General features: G+C 38.8%; 1 protein-coding gene across 1 annotated transcript in view; it reads right to left on the reverse strand.

The window, feature by feature from the left end:
* Positions 1 to 21684, reverse strand: part of zmat4a (zinc finger, matrin-type 4a) — a 119811-nt gene that overhangs the window by 18437 nt on the left and 79690 nt on the right. The window contains exons 5-6 of the mRNA XM_018669730.2: positions 18976 to 19197; positions 4884 to 4980 (exon numbers count right to left, since the gene is read on the reverse strand). Of these exons, the coding sequence (XP_018525246.1) occupies positions 4884 to 4980; positions 18976 to 19197 (319 nt within the window). The remainder of the gene's footprint in view (positions 1 to 4883; positions 4981 to 18975; positions 19198 to 21684) is intronic.

Consider the following 21684-nt stretch of genomic DNA (forward strand, 5'->3'; position numbering starts at 1 on the left):
GGTAACACTGTTATAGAGATATATCTACAAATGTGAAAAAATGAAAATCAGGCTTGGGAACAGTCAGAATATGAGCTGTTTCTAGCTCTTAGAGAAAAATTAGCCAGCTTTACTGGCTGCTGGAAGAAGTCCTGAATGTACTATGAGAACTAGATCTTGTTCCAAGACACCCACTCATTCTAATGAATGTTGCTCAGCTATCCCAAACACTTTGGTGACTATACTGTATATCTTTTACAATTGTAGTCAACAGGGTTGTGGGGGATTTTATTTTTTAGCATTATAGTTGGCCACTGGGAAAAACAGGTACTCTGCCAAGTCATGTCTCCTCATAAATCCTTGAATGAAGCAGGTATGAACATAGTAACAGTCTACCAAGCTGTTCAAAGAGTGCCTAGAGGAAAAAAACCATTTCCATTATGGTAGCTAGGAAATTGTTGGTTCTGTTTTTTCCTCTATTTTAGAATGTGTAATACTAAATTAAGGGACTACTCTTGAGACAAAAACAATGCCAGAGTGTTGAATGAATAACATAGTAGTAAAAATGTGTGAATATCAGGTTACTGACCATTTAAAATTACTTTGAGAACAAATAAAACAAACTACAGCGCCCATGAAAATTTACAAGTGCAGCACCACGGGTACTGTTAGGTTTTTTGTCATTTTTTTCTTTTCTTACTTCTGGAACAGAGTCTATAGCCTATGGTGGTTATTTTTCCACATTGAACTTTTTATTAAAATGACTGACGACTAATCCTGGTGATGTACCTTAATGGTCAGTGGGTGGGAAAGAGAGGCCAGTAAAGATAGTTCCAGCAGTTCCCATCATGTGGAGGTCAAATAGGTTCCCTCGCCTTTTCCCTTAATAAACACTGGCTAGTAAGCATCTCTAGGCTCCTCTGTTGCACTCAGCATTGAGCTCCTCCTTGGCTCGGGACCATACAAAGTCACTTGGCTATTTTTGTCCTAGCAAGACAGGCTTACTGTGACTCTCACTACTTTAGGTTTCTCTTATTCAGGTCTGGAAACTGGGGAGCCAAGAGCATGACAGAACCCAATGAGAGAGTGGAGAAAAAAGGGAGGAGAGAAATATGCCATAAAGCCAAATCAAACTAGTAAATCTTAAGACAAAGTCCATCAACTTAGAGTTGACTGCTTTGGATGCCAATGGCAAAGCACAGGCTTCAAGCATCAGGGTTGTTGTACTCATGTAGCTGGCTCATTAGAGGAGTATCGATCACACTTCCCATTAGCACACCTGTCACGAACCAGTAATTTGTTCTCTTCCTGAGTCAAAATTGAATTTTCTCATTTCCCTCCTGAGCTCATTTTAGGAAAGAAGGACAATGTAGCTATGTAACTTGTGAACAGTTTCCTGTTTTGTAGCACATCAACATGACTCTATTCAGATCAGTGTGACATAATCTGACATACACACACAAGCAAATCCTAACCTCAGCTGATCTGGTGAGCCATGCAGGCCACTGATGGAAAACAACATCAATACCTGCAGGCATAACCTGAGGATAACTGCAATTCTTCTGCAACTGTTCTACGATCATCCAAACATCTGTAACTCTTCTTTGGAAAACAACAAAAACTGGTAACCGTATAGGTTGTTTGTCCTCACCTCCTGATATAATCCATTGGAGCATCTCTTGAAATTTCCCCCTATGGCGGCAGGTGTACCAGACCTTCATTGTCATGGTCCAATAAACATGCATTAGACTTATGGAACAGTCATGGTTTGGTTAGGTTTATGCACAAAAACAAATAGCTGTCTCCTGTGTTATAATCCTGTGTTTTCTCTACTCATCCATCTACCCCAACCTCCTCCTAACACGGACCTCATTGCTCTTTTTACTACTTCACCTCATCGTCCATTGCTCCTGTCATTATTCGTATGGCTGTTAGAGGGCACCTAACAATAAAATGTCACTATGGTTCACAACAAGCTGTTTGCACACATGACATACAGGGTAATGATGAATCAGCTGCTGGAACTTAAGTTAACAAATGCAAGAGTGGAGAAAATAGTGACCAGGTGCTGTGAGAATGGAGGGTCACTGCCAGCAGTTTAGCAGCTGTAAACCTGCTGAGGGATGCTAATTTACAACTGAAAGACCGATGTAAGAAAAAATATAATATAATATAATGCCAGCAAAGCACACAATTCTTAAGGGAAAAGCTGATAGCATATAATGGAAAAGACTGCCTGTGAAAAGATAGTGTAACTAAAACCAGAAAGTCATTCCTGCTCACACCACTGCTCCACTAAGTACACAAGCTAGTCACTTTACTAACTTTATCTGTCAAACATTTGGTTCTGGGAAGGTGGTGTACAGTGGGGTTTTTAAAGGTTTATGCTGAAAACAGCAGCTGCATCTAGCTTTGAATAATTCTGCCAACTTCATTAGCTTTCTAGGACACTGTTCATAATATCAGTATGCTGTTTGAAAATTGCACTTTTTCAATCTGTGAGGGCAAGGTTTCTTGTACCCATTCCTATCACACTTACATAGATGCCTTTGTGTAATTCTTTTTTTCTGTCATGTAGTGATAAAGGACACCAGACACATAAAACATTATCCTCAGCCCCTCTCTGGAGTTTTGTAGAGCAGATAAGCCTTTATTCTTTCCGTGTAAACTGGTATTAAGAAAATGACCTAAATAGACCCACAGCACAGCTGTGGGCTATGTGGATGAAATCGGGCTCTTTGGGGTGGTGGTGGAGGCTTGGGGGCAGCGTGTAGTCTGAATTCCCCATGAGAGCTCTGCCCTGCTCAGGGTTGTGTATGTGTGTGTGTGTGTAACAGTATGAGGAGATCTGCATGGAAATCCAGTGGCTCGGACAAGTCCGTGCAGGCATCCGTGACTACAACACGTGGCTGTTAAACGGCATGTCACGTCTCCTGATGCCAGCATCCCTGTGGATGTGTGCAGCCAGAAACTGGCCAACAGGGGGAATTAATTCCAGGACATGCACCATGTAAGCCCCATCAATTCACACCTACTGCCCAGGGCCCACACGAAACCCCACACAGTTTGCAGTCCTTTTTTCCCCACTGAAACTGCTTTAAGTCAAATAATCAGTGCAAAGGAGACTCCAAGAAAATAAATGTATAAATAAGCATGCTGAGGGCTTAAATTTGAGTTAAAAAGAAGGACAACAAATTCAAGGCACAAATTCATGTTCCACGTTTGAAAGACATCATTCTCTACACCACATAACATGTAAGTTGGTAGCTGGCAAAGTGCTTCAATTTTCATTTTCCCCTTTCTGTTTGAGCCAACACCAATCCTTAACTGAGATTTAGAATTATTTGGCATTCATTTCATATGTAAAGTGCTGCAGTACTGTACTGTCAATACATTAATAGACCCACAACATTTAAACTGCAGTTTATCATGAAGACTGTGCATTTTTACCTTTCTTTAGTGAATTCAACTGATTCTCTAAACAAGAGGGTCAACCTTGTTTTGTGCAGCATACCCCCACAGCACAATCAAATAGACTCAGATACTCTGTTATCATGTCCATTTGGTAAGTATGCAACATGTGAATCCATACGAAATACAGGGATTCATATTTCTTCTCTTTTTTTCAGTAGGTTTAGTCATTCATACAACATTTCAGCTAATTATCTACAATTCATTTCAGCCCTTTATTTATAAAGCTTAACTTTTACACTTCACTTTTTTTTTTGCCAAGACTTAGATGAGAAGATTGATACCCCTCTTTTATCTATCAGCTACATCCACTGAGCCAAAAGATAGTTGCTTTAGCCAAGCATGAGGACTGGGAACAGGGAAGCTGACTCTGTCCAATAATTTTAAAATGACAAGTTGTGGTTTATTAGTAAATTACAGAGTTACTGGTAATACTAGCTTGGTATTTAGTGTACAGACATCAATCTTCCCAAAATGTTGAACTATTCTTTTAAGGTGTTACAAGTGACACAGGTTGGTGAGAGTCACATGCTCTGCAGTGGGCCCTATGTGTTGTAGCTGGTAGTGTATTGGTAGTTGTGACAACAAATATACTAAATATCAGCATCACACCAACTGTAATCATATTTATGTTGCATATTTTCCTCCTAAAAACAAATATGTTATATATGATATATTTAATCCTGAGGTACAAGCACCCTGACTCTAAACAATTAGAATGAAATATAAGGTTGTTTCTTGTTGGATTTTGAGATGAAAATGAGATAACAAGCTTGTTATTTCATCGTATGTTTTGTGCTTTTAAAACAGGCATTGACTGAAGACACATAAAAGTAAAAGTCAGAAAACTTAGATTTGCTTAATAGTGCACGAATTTTCAAAAACCTCACCCTGGTATTAATTTAAGGTACCTGTTGTGATAAGCAGGGATGTGTCTGTGTTTCTTAAATGAGCTTTTGTTTTATTGCTTTTTTCTAGACAGACGTCTGCAGGGGAGTGAGTTCCAGCAGACTGTCTGTATTGTAAAAGCTTGTTGATTCTCAGCTTGAGATTGGCTCCTGCAGGCACCACAGCCACCAGTTAGCTCCACTGTGAAAGCAGGAAGAAGCTTAATTAGAGAATTTTCCTTAAAATTGTAAACCGAACTGAAAGGATGCCCTCAGCAAAGTGAGCCCATCTGAAATTTCTGTCTCAGCACTACAGATTACTACAACATTCTCATCATTTATGCATGCAATGTGAAATGCACTGTATCGGAAGTACAAAAGCATCCTTAAGAAGCAGGGGATTTCGAGGATGCAGATGCAGGCTAGGACAACAACATTCTGTGCCAAAGATGAGGTGTATCATTTAGCATTTAGCACAGCAGCATTAATAGTTAAAAGTGGAAATCAGCTCTGTCGCTGCAGTCAACGGTAGCGTGAGCCACTCACTTGTTTTGGTGCTTTGAGCCCTGCAGATGTGCATGGTACTGTGCCACCGAGTTCAGTGTGACACTGCAGACTTCACAGGTATAGCTCCGCTTCAGACCTGGAATCAAACCAAGACACATATGTTAAATCATCCTGAATCATAATTTCATCTTCAGTTATACTACAGTGAGGAATGTAAATTACAATAATTTCACTTTCAAAAGATTATACAATATGATTTCCACACTCATTACAAAATCAGAGCAGAATCCATCAAAGCGAGGCAACCTGTGTTCAAAAACATTAATGCAGATGCATTTGAATACCATGCTGTAGGTGTGTGTTTTCTAGATTGCCTTAGCTGATAGAGGCTGCTGGTGATGAGGTGGCAAAAATCAATTAGAACTGTGCAGACAATGAAATTTCATGAATTTCAAATCTCAGGGAAATACATTCCACAGCTGAATCCAATAAAATTTCACCTGACTCAACTTCTTCTGCAACACAGCATCATACAACATTACACTGTATTGGCCAATTGAAGTGCACATTCCTGGTAGAATTCTTTTGATTTGCTGTAATTCAACTTTTACCTGATGACTGTTCAGAGAGGATAAAATTATATTATGATACTGCTGTGCAGTTTTTTTGTCTTGTTTTTTCCCATATGATAAGATTTCTGTTACACAATAGTTCCATGTGACCCTCCTGGATTGTATTTCATCAACACTGTGGTACCTGAGGCACCATGACCCCAACAACAAAGCCCCAAACTGGTTTTGATCTGAGTGTCCAGTAACTTCACTTTTAAAACCCATCAGTCCTCAACTGTGCCAAGGTAGAATTTGTCAGTTGTGAGGCAGATATCCCTTTTACATCTAAAAGTTGTGTTGTCACTCAGCTAATGAATGCTGCTGAATGGTCAGCAAACCCTTCCAAATTCTAGGGCTGCCTGCTTGTTAAAACTCATGTCTTATTTTGCATTTTGCATCCTTGAGTACGAAAGATGCAATGTGTGTCTGTGGACGAAACACAAAGTGCAGCTGAGACTTTGTTTGTGGCTATTTGGTCATAAACCAATGATGGTGCTACAAAGTCAGGCAATTACCAAAAATATCATATTTAATCTAGAGGGAAACATGAAAGCCTATAATAAATTTCATGGCAAGTCAACCAATACCTGTTGAGACATTTTACTTAAAACCACACATTTCAATGCCATGGTGGTGCTACAGGACAAGTCAGGAGATCATCAGAGTCATTAGGATTTATCTTCTGGGCATCAAGATGTTTGCATCATGATGATTATGTGTGCACTTAATGGCAATTCATCCAACGGCTGTGATATTTCAGTCTAAACAGACATTGCCCATCCAACAAACAAAACAATCCTTTACTGCTGGTCTGACATTATGCCATACAAGTAGGAGAAAAATCACAAAGTAATAGCTGAGAGTAGGGAATCAATTCAGTACCTGAGACCTTGAGCTGTCTGATTTATGTGCCATCAATAAAATCTAATAAGTTGCCTACATTTTTTAAATGTATTAACACCCTCAGTGTCTGTGATAATGGTTGCACTGAATCAGTGCCCTGTTGCTGTAAATTATGAGCACCCTGTGTAATCGCTGTCATGTTGTACTAATCTTATTGTGGTATGAAAAATGGCTGTCTTGATTGCCCCACTCTCACAACTGAGTTAACTCCTCCATTAATATGCCTCAGAGCAAAAGGCCAAGAGAAAATGAATGTCACCCTGCACTCATTGAATCACATTTCCATATCTTCTTGAATCAAATTCCCCCTGTGAATGATCATTTATTCTTAATCATCGCACCATGGAGCGAGCTGCTCCGTTCAGGCTAGAATCAGGTGATGCTGAAAATTTTCCAACTTCTTAGATGTTGATGTCAGCTGTTTCTTTCTAACATTTTGATGGAGGGCAATATTCCCCACTGAGAGGGGGGGAAATCTTTCCCTTTCACTTTCCTCCTGATAAGCTGTACAATAACCACTCTGTCAGTCGACTGCCACCAGGACTGAGATTTCAATTTTTGCACGGTCGTCCCCAGACGCAGTCATGAGCTGACATTAAAGTTCTGCAGCAGGCAGAGAGGGTCTGCTCTGCAGTGGCCCTTTGACAGCTTGCTTCTCAAACAATTTTTGAAAGGGTGAAAGATTATACAGCGGCCCTGGTATCCATCACTGCCAGCCACCTGCAGCTCTTCCCTCATGGCGCTGCCCTGCATGAGCGATGAAGCACCAGGAGCCTTCGGGTCTCTGTAGTGCTTCCCCTCCATCACATTTACTTCCTACTTTCTGAAGCATCACTGGTGAGTCATTGGAGACTCGTTTGTTTTGGTTAACTTGTCCCTTCGCCGGGAAAACAGAGGAAGCTTGGGAGAGGATGCAGAGGAAGAAAAATATGCTCTGCAGTCTCATTTATTTGGGTTAAGTTGGAATTTTATTACTGTAAAACCACAGTAACAGGTTGTGGAGCTGATGCATGTGAAGAAAAATACTGTCTGATGTTTTATAGCTTCATTTCATCTTATAGTCACAGAGGCAACTTTTGAAAGAAAGTAGCCAATGGGTAAACTACTGCAACAAAAAAGTATAAGGATGCCAAAGGCATTTCAGTCAGTGAAGTGAAAACCTGCTCAGCTCAGCAGCTCATTAAAGTGTCTTTTATGGGTTCAAACCTGGGTCAGAGTTCAGGAAGTCCTACGTATAGCACTTCTAGGTTTTGGTCTGAGAGTAAATCACAAAACATTTTAGCTATAAAATTAGCTCTTATGTCTGAGAGGAATTAAAGGTGGTCACTCGGACCTGCTAACAGTCAGCCAGCTGTTGCTGTAGGTAATGGATTTTAGAAGAATATACTGAACTTTTAATAGCACATTTTGATAATGGGTGAGTTAATAAGGATTCGGTCAAATCATTAACAATCCAATAACACTCGACATAATGTTTGCATAAATCTGCACTACTCAGACATCAGGAAAAAGTGCCCAGTTAGCACACAGTCAGCTCCTGGACTGGATCTGAACCTGCAGAGCTCATAAGCACAATTCAAAGGTGACATTTGTGTGAGATCACTAAGGTCAAAAAGGAATTGACAACATGATGATTACAAAATATATATAACAAATAAATAAAAATGTTTCTGAATATACTACACATAAAATTATGATATTGTAAATTTTTTGCACTTGGAGACACGGTGATGTGGTGATAGTAACGATGAGAGTAACATCAACATAATGTGAATGACGCTAATGTTATCCGACTGGCTCCAGTTCCTGTGAAGCCTTCTGCTGGTTTATTTACAGGGACATGTGTCCGTGGTGCATTACTGAAAACTAAACTGAACAATAACACAGACCCAGAAACTGACGTTAACAATGTTTTAGTGAAAACAAACAAACAAAAACAAACAAACAAAAAAAAAAAAAAAAAAAAAACACCAGTGTATCCAGGTACCACCCAGTACCACTGCCTTTGCTTATAGTATTTCTAAATCAAATTTTTGAAACTAAAATTGAAAAAATTAATTTACTGATTTACTGTAGTCAAACTTCTATAATTAGAAGAAAATAGAGTATGGAATTGGTTTTGCATTACAGTGTATTGTATAATTAATGTGTATGGTTTTTGTATCCAATCAGATACATACACATATCATACAGACACACATATCAGATATGTACTGAATTGCCTGAGAGGGAGATACACAATCTCTTTCACTTTGAATAGAGGCCATCCAGTGTTGAGAGGTTACTAATGTGACATGGTGACTGCTAGCTAGTCTATATCTGCCACATTTGCCTGTACATTGACTCACCACTAAGGCTGGGGTTTCTCATTGGGTACTGAGTTGAGTTATTTCATTTGCTCTGTAGTAAATCTATGGTTGTTTCTCAGCTAATTGAGACCTATTGCCTGAGCCGTTGGGAGGGAACATGGTGGCAGTATGACTGATCAGCAGTGTAGTCCTCTGTGTGGACTACTTATGAGCAGGGAAAGGTGGTGCAGGTCCATGGTTCATGCTAAATTAACCAGCAGCCATCTGCCTCACTCAGATGGTGCAAGTTTAGCTCATTCCCTCTGATTGCAGCAGGGCACCCAGGCTGAAAGAGCATATGCTAAATCTTAATCTATTCAAAATGAATTGTTTGGTAAGTTGCAACTCTAGGATTATAATAGATTACTTTGTGAAATGGACTTCCAGAATGAACTCATCACTCAAAAGAATTTTGAATTTGAGAGGAATTAAAGGTTATTAAATTTGAATTTGTTTTGAAGCAATAAAAAAGTATGTTCAGCAAATCCTGGATAAAAAGTGGAAATGAGCAGTAAGTAGAGATGTTATATCTTGAGCATTAACCGGAATCAAATGGCTGACCCTCTGCTTGTCCAATCTAGTGTTCAAATTGAACCAGCGTGCACCAGGACAAGCTCTGCCCTTTGTTTCCTCTTGAGGAAGACCTTGACCAGCTATTAAAGCAGTAATAGATCTATTTCAGGGCTGGGAAATGGTGAATATAACACAGAGGCAAGAGCAACAGCTTGAGAACTGCTGTTACAAGGCTCTACAGCAGAGCCGGAAAACAGGAAGTGAGAGAGAGGTAGACAGTGTGCTAAATCACATCTGCCAGGAATGCATCTGCGATTAACAGCTGTGATGGAGTCTGGAAAAACACAATTTGTTTGTCGGGGTGTTTGACAGGCTAGACTATGGTCTAAATATAGTGTTCTGGAATGAACACTGACAAAATCAAAAAGCACTGTGTCTTCTTTTGCCAGATACATGAAGAGTCAAAAGACACTGAATGACCAGTATAATTCAATTCAATTCAATTCAATTCAATTTTATTTATATAGCGCCATATCACAACAACAGTCATCTCAAGGCACTTTTCATATAGAGCAGGTCTAGACCGTACTCTTTAAAATAGGTATTTACAGAGAGACCCAACAGATCCCACCATGAGCAGCACTAGGCGACAGTGGCAAGGAAAAACTTCCTTTTAAGAGGCAGAAACCTCGAGCAGAACCGGACTCAGGATGGGCGGCCATGACTGACAGTAGAGTTCAGACAGCGTGTTATGATCCTTTTTTTCTCTCTAGACATCAAGAGGTCAGTTATGGTCAATCAGCCAGGTTGAAACATTTCTCCTCTGCACCTGCACACTGTTGAACTATGTCACTTTCCATTTGTCTTTGCAGTCACGGTTTAAAATACTTAGAAATGCAATAGAGCCAGAGCAACTAAAATGGACACACAATTAATCAGATACTTTTAGCTGGAGTAGCTATTTTACCATTCAACATTCATTTGCTCATCAAAACCAAGGCAAGAGGCGGCAAAGCTAGGTCATACAGCTAATACGAGACAGACATGGAGGGTGCTTTCAATGTTTCCTGGCACACCTCACAGCAATTTTAATTCACAGCCAATGAGACTGGTAGGAAATGACATCACTCTCTACTAAAGCCTTTAACAGGCAGTTCTTGCCAGAAAATGGCAGAAACAATGTAAAGACCTGCAGATCAGACCGTACCTGCTGTATATGCAGGTCCAATAACAGTAGTTCAGATGGCTGTACAATCTTTGGTTTGTGTTCCTATCATTTTATTGTAGACACACATTTTGCACTTTCACTCTTTAAGTAAAATAAGTAAACATGCCTATATACTGCCTCTTTCCATGTTAAGAGCTCTCCCTGCACTTGGGAGGAGCTGCGTCACCAGGAGAAGCACTTTGTGAATATGTGTTACTCGGTCTGGAATCATCTTCCAGCAGCAGATGCAGAGCAGACATGAAGCATAATGGACTGTTACTTTGAAAGTCATGGTAATGGATGGGAGTGAAAACACCAGCTGTAGCACAGCATGGAGTTTAAGTGAGCTTGTGTTTCCCTTCCTATATTTTGATTCATTTTCACACATTGTCAGCTTGACTGGCAAAAATAATGCTACTGTAATTTATCCAAAGGGAAGAGCTGCATGATCATTTCATATCAAAAGCCTGATTTGAAAGTATGTGGTTTTCTGAGCTTTTTATTATTCCTATAACACAAATAAAGAATCTCTAAAAGCAGCAAGTGGATGTTTTACTCAGTTGCAGTTGTTTAATATTAATAGTGTTGTAAAGTGGGAGGGGCTATTTCTGGTGCCCTTGGTTCCTGCAGTAAAAGTTCCACTAATTTTTCCCATAGACATTATTATGTGACTCGCAGTTGGAGCACGTCTATAGCTTGGATCAGAATTAAACTTTCAAACACAGTCCAACAGATTAACAAATGCAAAAATATCTGTCTGAAAATCTGTCATGGTGGGTGAGCTTCTCCTGTTTGGTCATGGAATATGTTTAAGGAAGCTGAATTGTATTTTGTTTATGAATCACATCTTGTTCTGGAACTGCTTTGCTGTATAAAAAAGTTCAACAGAGCAGTGAATCTTTTCCTTCACAAAGAGGTGATGGCTTCACCTCAATTTTAGAAGCATAGCTAACAGATAGCTCAGTGGTTGTTGAGTGTGGATGGAACTTCTTTGAATGTCCTGGTATAGACCAGGGGCCCATTTCCCACAAACAAGTGATAATGTTTGAGAGTGTTTCTATGCACGCTGTTATATTTCTAGATGCATTTCCAAACTTTGTGAACAAGTATGCTGTTACGAGCTTCTTAACACCGTGTTCAAATGTAAGTTCTCAATATAAGCCCTAATGAGTGGTAAACACTGTGGAGCTTTCAGCTTGCTGCCCTTTATAATTCATGTTACTGGGTGAAAGTTTAAGGTTAAAAGACAAACTTTGACTCATTTAGTTGCAGCTCGTGGAAGATGTTACTTTAAGCTCATATTAAAACTAATAATAACATAACATAACAACAATAATGCATTGGTGGTTTATGTATATGCACATTATCTGTTGTCATTCTGTCATCATTTCTCTATTGGACCTACCTTATATGAGCTTGTGCCAAACAACATACACACCATAAATAAAATGAAAAGACACTGAAAAATACAGAACATGAGTATAAAAATATCAGGAAAATGGCATTTCAGTCAGAGGAGATGAGTATTTTAGGCAAGAAGTGAAAGAGGAGGACAGAAACTGTGCATATCAATTGTTGAAAAATTAATTAAAATTAAATAATTACTTAATCATCATCATATTTTACAACAAATATCACTTAGTGGGCTTACTTGCTGTTGTGTGCCTCTGCTAATCAGTCCAGTTAATTAAAGTGTGAAGTCTTGAGTTATGGCAAAAGCAGTTATGTTGACCTTTGACCTTTGATCACCAAAATCTAATCACTCCATTTTTGAGTCCAAGTGAACATTTGTGTCAAATTTGAAGAAATTCCCTCAAGGCCTTAGTGAGATATTGGGTTCACGAGAGTGAGATGGATGGGTGACCTGAAAACATACTGCCTCTGAACATTGCTGTTGCAAAGGTCCTGATCATGATAAAAGAAAAAACTAGTGCAGATCCTCAAGACACTCTGAGCCCTCTATGAGTGGGTAGGAGGCACACATTAATCTATATTAAAGAAAAATAATAAAATAATAATTATTTATATATATTATAATATAATAATAATATAATATAATACATATATAATACATATATACATATGTATATATATATATATATATATATATATATATATATATATATAATATTAAAATTAATTAATAATAATAATTATAAGTAATAATAAGTAATAATAATTTACAACACAATGCTGAAGAAATTAATTAAAAAATATATATATTATCCTTAAATCCTTCATACCTGTCCAAAAGTAATCTAATACTGAGTCAAAGGCTAAAACTATGACTATTACTGTTATTTGCTTTTCTATTTGACCTCTATTTCATCATTTATCTCAAATGAAAGTGCTGAAAACATAAACCAACTGCAATAAAATGCATTTTTTCATGCATCATCCTATATTTACAGCTTTGCAGAGTTCCATGTGCTTTGACCACTGTGCAGACACAGTGTGGAAATACATCAGTGCTTTAGTTCTGTTTTAATATCCATCAACACTTTCTTTGAAGTACCATCTGCAGTACATTTAATGACTGCTCAGGTAAGTTGTCATTATATGGAAATGGAAATTCACAAATGAATGAGGACGTAAAAATAAAGAGAAGCTGGCCATTCTTTCACATTAAACAGGTAGCATCTGTCTTGTTGCACAGCATAGAACATATAGAGTCAAGCTCTGTCAAAAAACTGACATGTAGCTGTAACACAGACTGTAACTGACAGTGGTTCATCCGCAAAAGGCTGTGCTGTTCTGTCGAATCCTTTCTATATCATTCTGCCAATCAGCCATACTCCCTGTCATTTTTATTTCAACCTCACTTTTCTACACTTGTCAAAACAGTAAAGAAGTCAAAAAGTCGTACTGAGAATTTTGCTGCAGATTATAATAAACATGACACGGCACAGCTCAGAAAGCAGTACTTAGAATGGCTGATCCCAGTGGGAATATACAGTAACCACTTCAATTTGTTTTTCCTACGCTCTTGTCTACTTTGCATTATTAAATATATAATATCATCCTCTCTGCCAGTGAATGAGATGATTAGTGAACGTATCTTATGTCTGCTGCTGTTGGAAATCACATTAAGTAAAGAACATAGCCCAAGGAAGAGTGATTAATAAAACAAGAAAAATAACAGTATATAGGCATTTTAAGATTTGGTGTTCACTTCCAGAGACTAAATGGTAAATGGCAGAGCTAAATTTGCTGTAAATGAGATGTAACTGAAGTGTGTATATTGTATAAATAAAGATGTTATGAACACCAGAAACACTAATGTCTTTGATGTCCTAGAAATCACAAAGAAAAAAACACAACCTTGACATAAAAAGTAGCCAGATACTACCTCAGCCTGTTCAATGAACTGACAGCTAACAGTCACCTGAAAGGAGCTGCCTGCTGCTGCCTGCTGCTGGCTTTACATTGTCTGGTTGTCTGTCACTGTCAGGTATCAGGGTAAACCTGGGACTCAGTCAGACACTCCCACCATTGAAGCAGAACAGACGCTGAGGCTCCAGCTCCTGTTTCATTTAGCTGCTGCATGAAGATAGACTGTAGGAAGATAAAAGAGTCTGATGTCTCAGCCTCATATAGGCAGTCCCATTATATTCCTGAGCAATAAAAAGAATGAAGTAGCAATCGTGTCTTTATATTCCTCTAGTTTTAGATAATTACAGTGATCTATGGCACCATGTGCCCTCATTACTTAGGTCTTTGCTGGAATAAGACTGAAATGATACCTATTTCCAAATTCATCTTTTTACCTTTCAGCTATACAGAAGATAAATGTGATACTTAAAAGATCTAGGGTCTCAGACCACATTATACACTCACTTGGCAGTTAATTAGTTACAACTAGCTAAAACTAATGTAGTAATACACTAATACAACAGTCCTGCAATAAATCCTCCTCCATGAAGAATATAAGGTTCAGTTTTTATTAAAACTGTTTAAAAAGGTGTTGTGTTCAGTGTGAAGAAGCCTCATTATCAAGGCTTCTTTTACTCCTCTCCACTTATAGAAATGAGCATAAAAACATGAAGGCAGGATTTATATTTGTATTAGACTATTTATTTTAGTTAAGTGTACCCAATAAACTGGCAACTGAGTTTATATTCACATACGTTATTTTATTGTGTATTTTGCGTGTTCTTCAACATAGATTGAATATGTCGAGATTTGCTACAAATGTTACTTATTTACACCACTAATGTAAATAAGGATAGGTAATGAGGATCAGAAGATACTGATTATTCATTCATTCATTCATTCAGTGTTCTGCATTTTCAGATTGCCTATCATTAGCTTTGATTACATTGTGGTTGAGTTTACAATCAGTGGGCTATATGTTGGACATTGAAATGCTCAGAGGAGTGAGCTAGCTGTGGCACAGCAAATGAAAACATTGGTAATGCTATTCAAGTGTTTAACATTTCAATATTTATATGTTAAACATATTTGCAGTTTGGAATAAGGGAGTAATTTGAAAATAATCTGAGTCACGTGTCTGTTGCTAACCGTCAGTGCAGCTCCTCCAGACTGTTATTTATACTGATATTGATAAAATGCTAATGATACCCACCCCTATAAAAGTATAGCATTGTCTGAAGCAGAGCTGTCATTTTGACCTGATCTGTTGGCCCTGTCTCATGAAGAGGCTGTTTCACAGGGGGTCTGGTCTCTGAGCATACAATGAAGCTGCCATGTTTGGGCAGCTGTGTAGTGTGTATTTGATGAGCACTTGGAGGTGACAGACCAATGCACAGAGCATGGGAAATGAATGGGGTGTGTCAGTAAGGGCCCCTGGTTAATGCAGCTATGTTTCCATTTGGATGATGTACTTTGCTTTAAATTGTATTGATTCAAAGTACTAATGCAAGAAATAGAGATGCATTAATTGGGTCTGTCAGATTGGCTCTAATACTGTCTTTATTAAGTGGATTGGGTATCGCCCATGAAATGTCCAATCCACATTTGCTTCATCAATATTTTTGAAGAATTCAGTTTTTCCCAATCAGTTATATGAATTCAGCCACCAAATCAGTTTTTAGTATCATCAGAAACCCCAGGTCTCATGTTAACTTACTAAGAATGATTCCATTGAGTTCCATGCAGGGAGGCAAAAGAAAACACTAAAAACAGATTAGTAGTCCTGATCTGCAGACATCTAGAGTTGAAATACAGAGGAAAAGTTGGGTCGGTGCATTCCTAAGAAGAAAAACTGCTGAACTGCTGAAGTTAAAAAATAATAAGCTCAGAATATCTAATATTGCATTAATGTAGGAAACAAGTGACTTTAGCTCTGATTTTGAGGTAAAATTGACTCAGTTTGTTGTAATTAAAAGAAAAAAACTGAATTCGGCTCACCATCGGCTCTTTTAAACCCACTGCAAGAGAAAAGTGCTTACACAGTCTGTTCACATTTACTGTCTTCATGGACTATCTACCGCAAATTCATTTTCCATCCCATTTACATTTCTGCAAACATTACAGTCCTCACTGTTACAGTAAATGAAACATCTCATGTCTACACTGTCAATGATAAATTCTGAAGAAAATGAGCATTACAGATAACAGCTGAGGATCTAACTGACTACTGAAGCCTGGGTAAACTCTGCAGTATAAGTTTACAACAATATGACTTAAAGCAATTTGAAAGAGCACAGGTGAACCATTATAAGTTTTTTTTGTTTGTTTGTTTGTTTGTTTGTTTTTATCGTGTGGTGGTTGGAGCTGGGTGGGCACTATGTTGCAGTTGAGCGATTGACCCCTAAAGGGTCTGTATAATTCAAACACAGGAACAGTGGCGTGCTAATGGCCTCTTATTGTGGATATAGCAGCATGCCTTTACTTTCTCTATCCTTTCCCCCCTCTCAAATCTTTGCCATCAACCTTCCATAGCTGCACAGCTCTCTATACACAACAACAATATGCAGACCCCTGGATGACGGCCCCTCCTCCGTTATGGGAGCTGTTGAATATTTCATCACATGGCAATCAACACACTTTCTCAGCGAGTTGAGAAGAGTGCAAGGATGGCGCTGGAGGTCAGGGAGAGGGAATGGCAAGCAGAGTGCGGGCAAAGAGGAGAGACGAAACCGCCAAAACGGAGATGTGGAAAAAGATGAAAGGAACACATATAGAGAAGTGCTGAGTATAAGCCGTGAAAGCTGCGTTCTCTGGCAGGCCATCCCCTGCCTCCCCTCTCTGTCCCGCCTGCACAGCTGCCTGGCCGCCTGCTACGCCTGCTGCGGTCCCATTCCCCCCTCCACAGGCTCACAGTGCTGGTTTTGCCTGATAGGATGATTTGCCACTTCATTACTAATTGATAATCGCCGGAGAGAAACACTCATTAGCCCAAGTGCTGAATAAAGCAGCTAGCACGCTGACATTTTCAGCCTCTCCATAATGACTGAGTTGATGTTGGCAAATGTTTCTCCTCCTAACACAATGAGAAGAGAGGCATTGTGTCAAAGAGATGAGGCTGATGGTGGGGAACACTTTAACTTAGAGGTGCTGAATCATAATCTGTCTGAAAGAAAAAAAATCACAGTACACCCTATCAGCAATATTTTGTCAATAGTTTTGTTTCCAGCAACACCACTATCATCCAAATCTCTGGTAATTCTAAGGTAATTACAGTTTAAAACCCTTTTTCTCAATCAGCCTCTTACTGTGAGCAAAAGGGTCTGACAAGAATACAACACTGTCTATCAAACATAAAATAAATTGGTGGAGATCTGCTGAAAAAAAAGGTGATCAGCATTTATCAATATTTAATGTTTAAATCAAAATCTGATGACAGCTGTGGAGTCATTACCTTATGTTGTACATCAAATGTGATAAATACACACCCACACAGTCCTGAAGAAGCAGATGAACTGAGTTTTTGAATATTTAAACATTTTTTTCTAAACAATAAACTTTAATTTAGTCCCTAATATTTACTGCTATAGAGAAATATTCTAAATTTGAAACCAAGTTTTCAGGAGCTTTGAGACAGACTTACATTAGTCTGAGTCAAAAGCAGTTGAGTTTCAAATGGATATTGACTCTGGTAAATGAGAACTCCCTTCTAACACGTACATGTTCCGGTTCTGCTCTAAATTAGCAATTTTCTGGCAACTAACATAAGTTTCTAAAGACAGAAATGCTGAGCACTTCCAGTAATGTTTGGAGTGACCCTGTGGGATTTTCCCTCAATCAAAATACAATACAATATCACTGCCTTTTCTATCCTTATTTCTAGAAGACTTCTGCTGTTTAAATAGTCAAACCCTCTGACTTTTGGTGTATAAATTGCAGTAGTTGTTGTTATGAATTTTGTATGTATGAATACAGCACAGTATGTTTATGTTTGCCTATACTGTGTGTATATATATGTAGGTGTGTATATGGATATTGACATATGTTTGAACGTGTTATTAAGTTACTTAAAAACATTCTGGTACATACATAGACATACCAAAACCTCAGTAGCTAACATGACAAAGCTGAAATGACTGCAACCACTCAGTTTGCCCTTAACTAGCCACAGTGCACCTATAAGGCATAAAGAACCAATCAAGCCTGGAGTTAGGAGTCTGTGTCCAATCAGTTGCAAGGACTTGTTTCTCCCATTTGGTGCGGTCACACGCCAATGCCCTTTACAGCACCTCTGGGCTCCTTCTGCTCTTCTGGCAGCCGGCCCCACTGACTGGAATAATATTGTGTAATTGTTATTGACATATTGTGACTGGGAGACGACAAGCAAGAACGTTCTCTCCATTCTGCAAAATTAACAGCTTGTGACACGCTGGTGGACTCCAGAAGGAAACGAGCTGACAGCTCCAGTCAAGAGGGTTGACTTTCACCTCAACAATTCAGGAAATTGAATTCTGTCCAAATGTGATGCTGCTCCCCATCACTGATCAATATCACATCACATTTGTTGACTCTAAATAAGCAACAATTCAAAGCCAAACTTCTACAGTATTTTATAATAAATAACAATGAGATACATTATTAATCCCTGGGGAATCATGCAGGTCAGAAATCAGGGTCAGTCACTGAACAGCACCTCTGGAGCCAATAGGAGGTTGTGAACTTCATCAACCATGAAGTTCATCCTGTTGGGTTAGGTCACCCCCCTGTCAATTGAAGTACATTATACTGTAGATGAGAAGCCCTGGGGTCAATATGATTCTACATTCTCACCTAACACCTTGCCATGGCCTTGCCAGTCACTCAACATAGGTTTGAGTCTGATACTGGTTCATTACACCGAGACACAAGAGACACCTGGACCTTTTCTGTCATTAGATACATATTTTCTGTAAGCCAAAAGGGGGGCCTTCCTTACAACTCTTGCACTTTTTTTGCCATTTGCCACATTTAAATCATGAATTTGCCATATTGCAATCTAACATTACAACCAAAGTCTGCAATGTGCTTCAAATCAATAAACACTGAAAACAACAATAAAAAGCATGAACACCAGTTCAAATGTATTGATTATGACAGTCAGAATATGAAAAGAGATTCATGACTTCAGCAGTGATACGTACCTTTCATCTCTCCCATGTCCAGGGTCTTGCCCAGCTGCTCCAGCAGGTCTGCTCTGGCGGCGTTCTTCTTGTGCTTTTTGCCATCATAGTGTTGCTGAGCCATGCCGGGGTTGTTGAACCAGGCGTTGCATAGCTGGCAGTAACGGTCTGAGTCGCGGCGCTGTCGTGGGGAGGTCATGGGAGATGTTTCTGGGGAGCTCTTTACATGACTGGGGGACGCCTCTGGAGAAAGACAACAAACACTTAATTAAGGTTCTGCAGGGTTTTCACATTATTGTTTTATGGCAAATAAATTTAAATATGTGCCAGGTCCTAAGCAAATGTGCAAGACCCCAAATATGCCTATAAGAAGCATATCTTTTTACTTAGATGATTATAACACTGTGATTAAAAAAATAATGATTTGGTGTTTAAACATCTTAATCTCAATAATAAAAGGGCTCTGTTTACAAGGTAAACAAAATAAATATTACAGGGTATTTATAATCAAAAAATAATCTCTTATAGTTTGATAATACAGTGAAATACTGAAAATGGCAGCAACTACACAAAAACATACTACATCAACGGAACTAATTATACTAAGTTTCTGTTGACACTGATTGTACAGTCATTTTGGATGCTGTGGTCTGTGGCTGTGTTGTACTGGACCATAGTGACAGGTGTTTCTAATGTTTTGCTTTCTCCTGCATGTTCTCTCTGTTGTTTAAAAATATATGGTTGGTCATGTGAATTATACTCAGTAACCAGTGCTAATTAGCATACTATCCTACTACTCTGTGTAGCCTTTTCACTATCTTGCAGTTATTTCACTCAGTATTGTATTTGGTTGTCATACACTGAGCACAAGGTTATGCTCTGTACAAATGTATTTGCGTATGACAGACTGTTACTTTGACCAAATGGTCATGTTTTGGCAAAGGCGAATGGAACTGGAGTAGGCTGCCAACCTCTAAATTCTCTGTACAAGAAAAAACACTGCTTAAGAATAAAATAGCTTTACTGCATATTGTTTTAAAGTATATTCATTTAAAAAGTGACTTATCTTAGCAACATTTTTAAAAATGCAAAAAGAATGCAGACTGCTGTTAACTGCATGTCAACTCCACCTAAAAAACACAAGTTGGCCTTTTAAAGTGGAGATTTGTAGCCAGCAGACAGAGTACAATGTAAGGGCTTTAATGAGCACTGATCAGCAGCAATGTAACAATGACTGCAGCCCTGCTAGTACAGCACTCTGAATAACAAGCTGTTATCTCCATTAAATGCCTGAAGAGGAAAACCTAAATTCTACTTGGCAAACGGAATAAAGAGCCTGCTCTTCTCGTGGCTGCCCACTTGTGCCTTCATGCATGGATGACGGCATTAACCCCAAACGAGCACAGTGTTACACTGAGCGCCCCCCGACACAAAATGGCAATATCAACTTAATCAGTTTTAACACTCCACTGCTCGACCCACCCTAAGTCAACATTTAGTGTTGTCCCATTATGTTCAATTACACCAGTTAACATCAAAATGGCAACTCCGGTGAAAAACATAGGGGAGAGAGAATGTATAGAACCTTAACTGTCAGCATTTTGCTCTTCTTCAGTGAGTCAGAGCTGAGCCATAGGCACAGCAGAGTTTACATTTGCATTATATTTCACATTCAGCTCTTGGCTGATGCTCTCATCCACAGAAACTGGCTATTATGTAGGATTTGAATCTGTGACTCTGTGGTTATAGGGTGACCTCTCCAACTAATAGGCCAATGTAAACTGTCAGACTTAATTTAATCTCTTTTGCTGGGAGGTCAGAGGTCAGATACAAAACAGAAGCCCTGGAGTTGTTCAGGATTTAATGCCCTGCTCAAAGGAAAGTAGTTGGGGGTGGGTAGGGGTGTGCATCTGCCAAACAATTCAGCAACTGAAGGACTAGCCATTCTATAACTGGACTACCTGCTAAACTTCAGATTAGTCCCACATACAGTAGGAGATCCACTTACTCTTTGTTTGTCAATAGCTGTAAATATATAGAGAACTAATAGGCTAAAGCTGCATCAAAGTAGTTTAGACACCTCTGGCATATGAGACAACCTGAAAGCACAGCCCTTGGTTTACACAATAACATTTAGGCAATTGCCAAGAAGCACAGAGACAGGAATGACAGAATATGAGAGGGAGAATTTAGAGCCTATGAGAAACTCATTTTTACTGTTTGTGGAGATGACAAATAAGTCAGAGAATAAAAAGGAGGGCAGATCCCAGGACAATGAGATAAATGTGCACTTTTCATGTCAATGCTCCAAACTTCATTCAGAGTTTATATTATTATTATTATTATTATTAGTAGTAGTAGTAGTAGTAGTAGTATTAGTTAGTTAGTTAGTAGTAGTAGTAGTAGTTGTCATCTTAACATCCCATATACACATCTGGATCTCAGAAACCACAAGACCAAATACTTTCAAAAGTGAAGCACTATCTAGGCAATAAAATTTACTGATCTCATGGTGGTGCTTTAACAACCTTCAAACCCCAGGAGCTAAAGAACCAAATTCTTTTCTCCCTTGATTCTGTGGATAATTTAGCATCATTCAAGATTTTCAAATTCTATCCTTAAGGTCAATTTCACATAAACTCTCAGATAAATCAAAATATGTTTTTAGTCACCATTACCAAATTTAGTGCATGTTTGGAACCCAAGCTTTGCTATGCAGTCTTGGGACAC

The sequence above is a fragment of the Lates calcarifer genome, linkage group LG13 (genome assembly GCF_001640805.2).
Source record: "Lates calcarifer isolate ASB-BC8 linkage group LG13, TLL_Latcal_v3, whole genome shotgun sequence".
Taxonomy (NCBI): domain Eukaryota; kingdom Metazoa; phylum Chordata; class Actinopteri; family Centropomidae; genus Lates; species Lates calcarifer.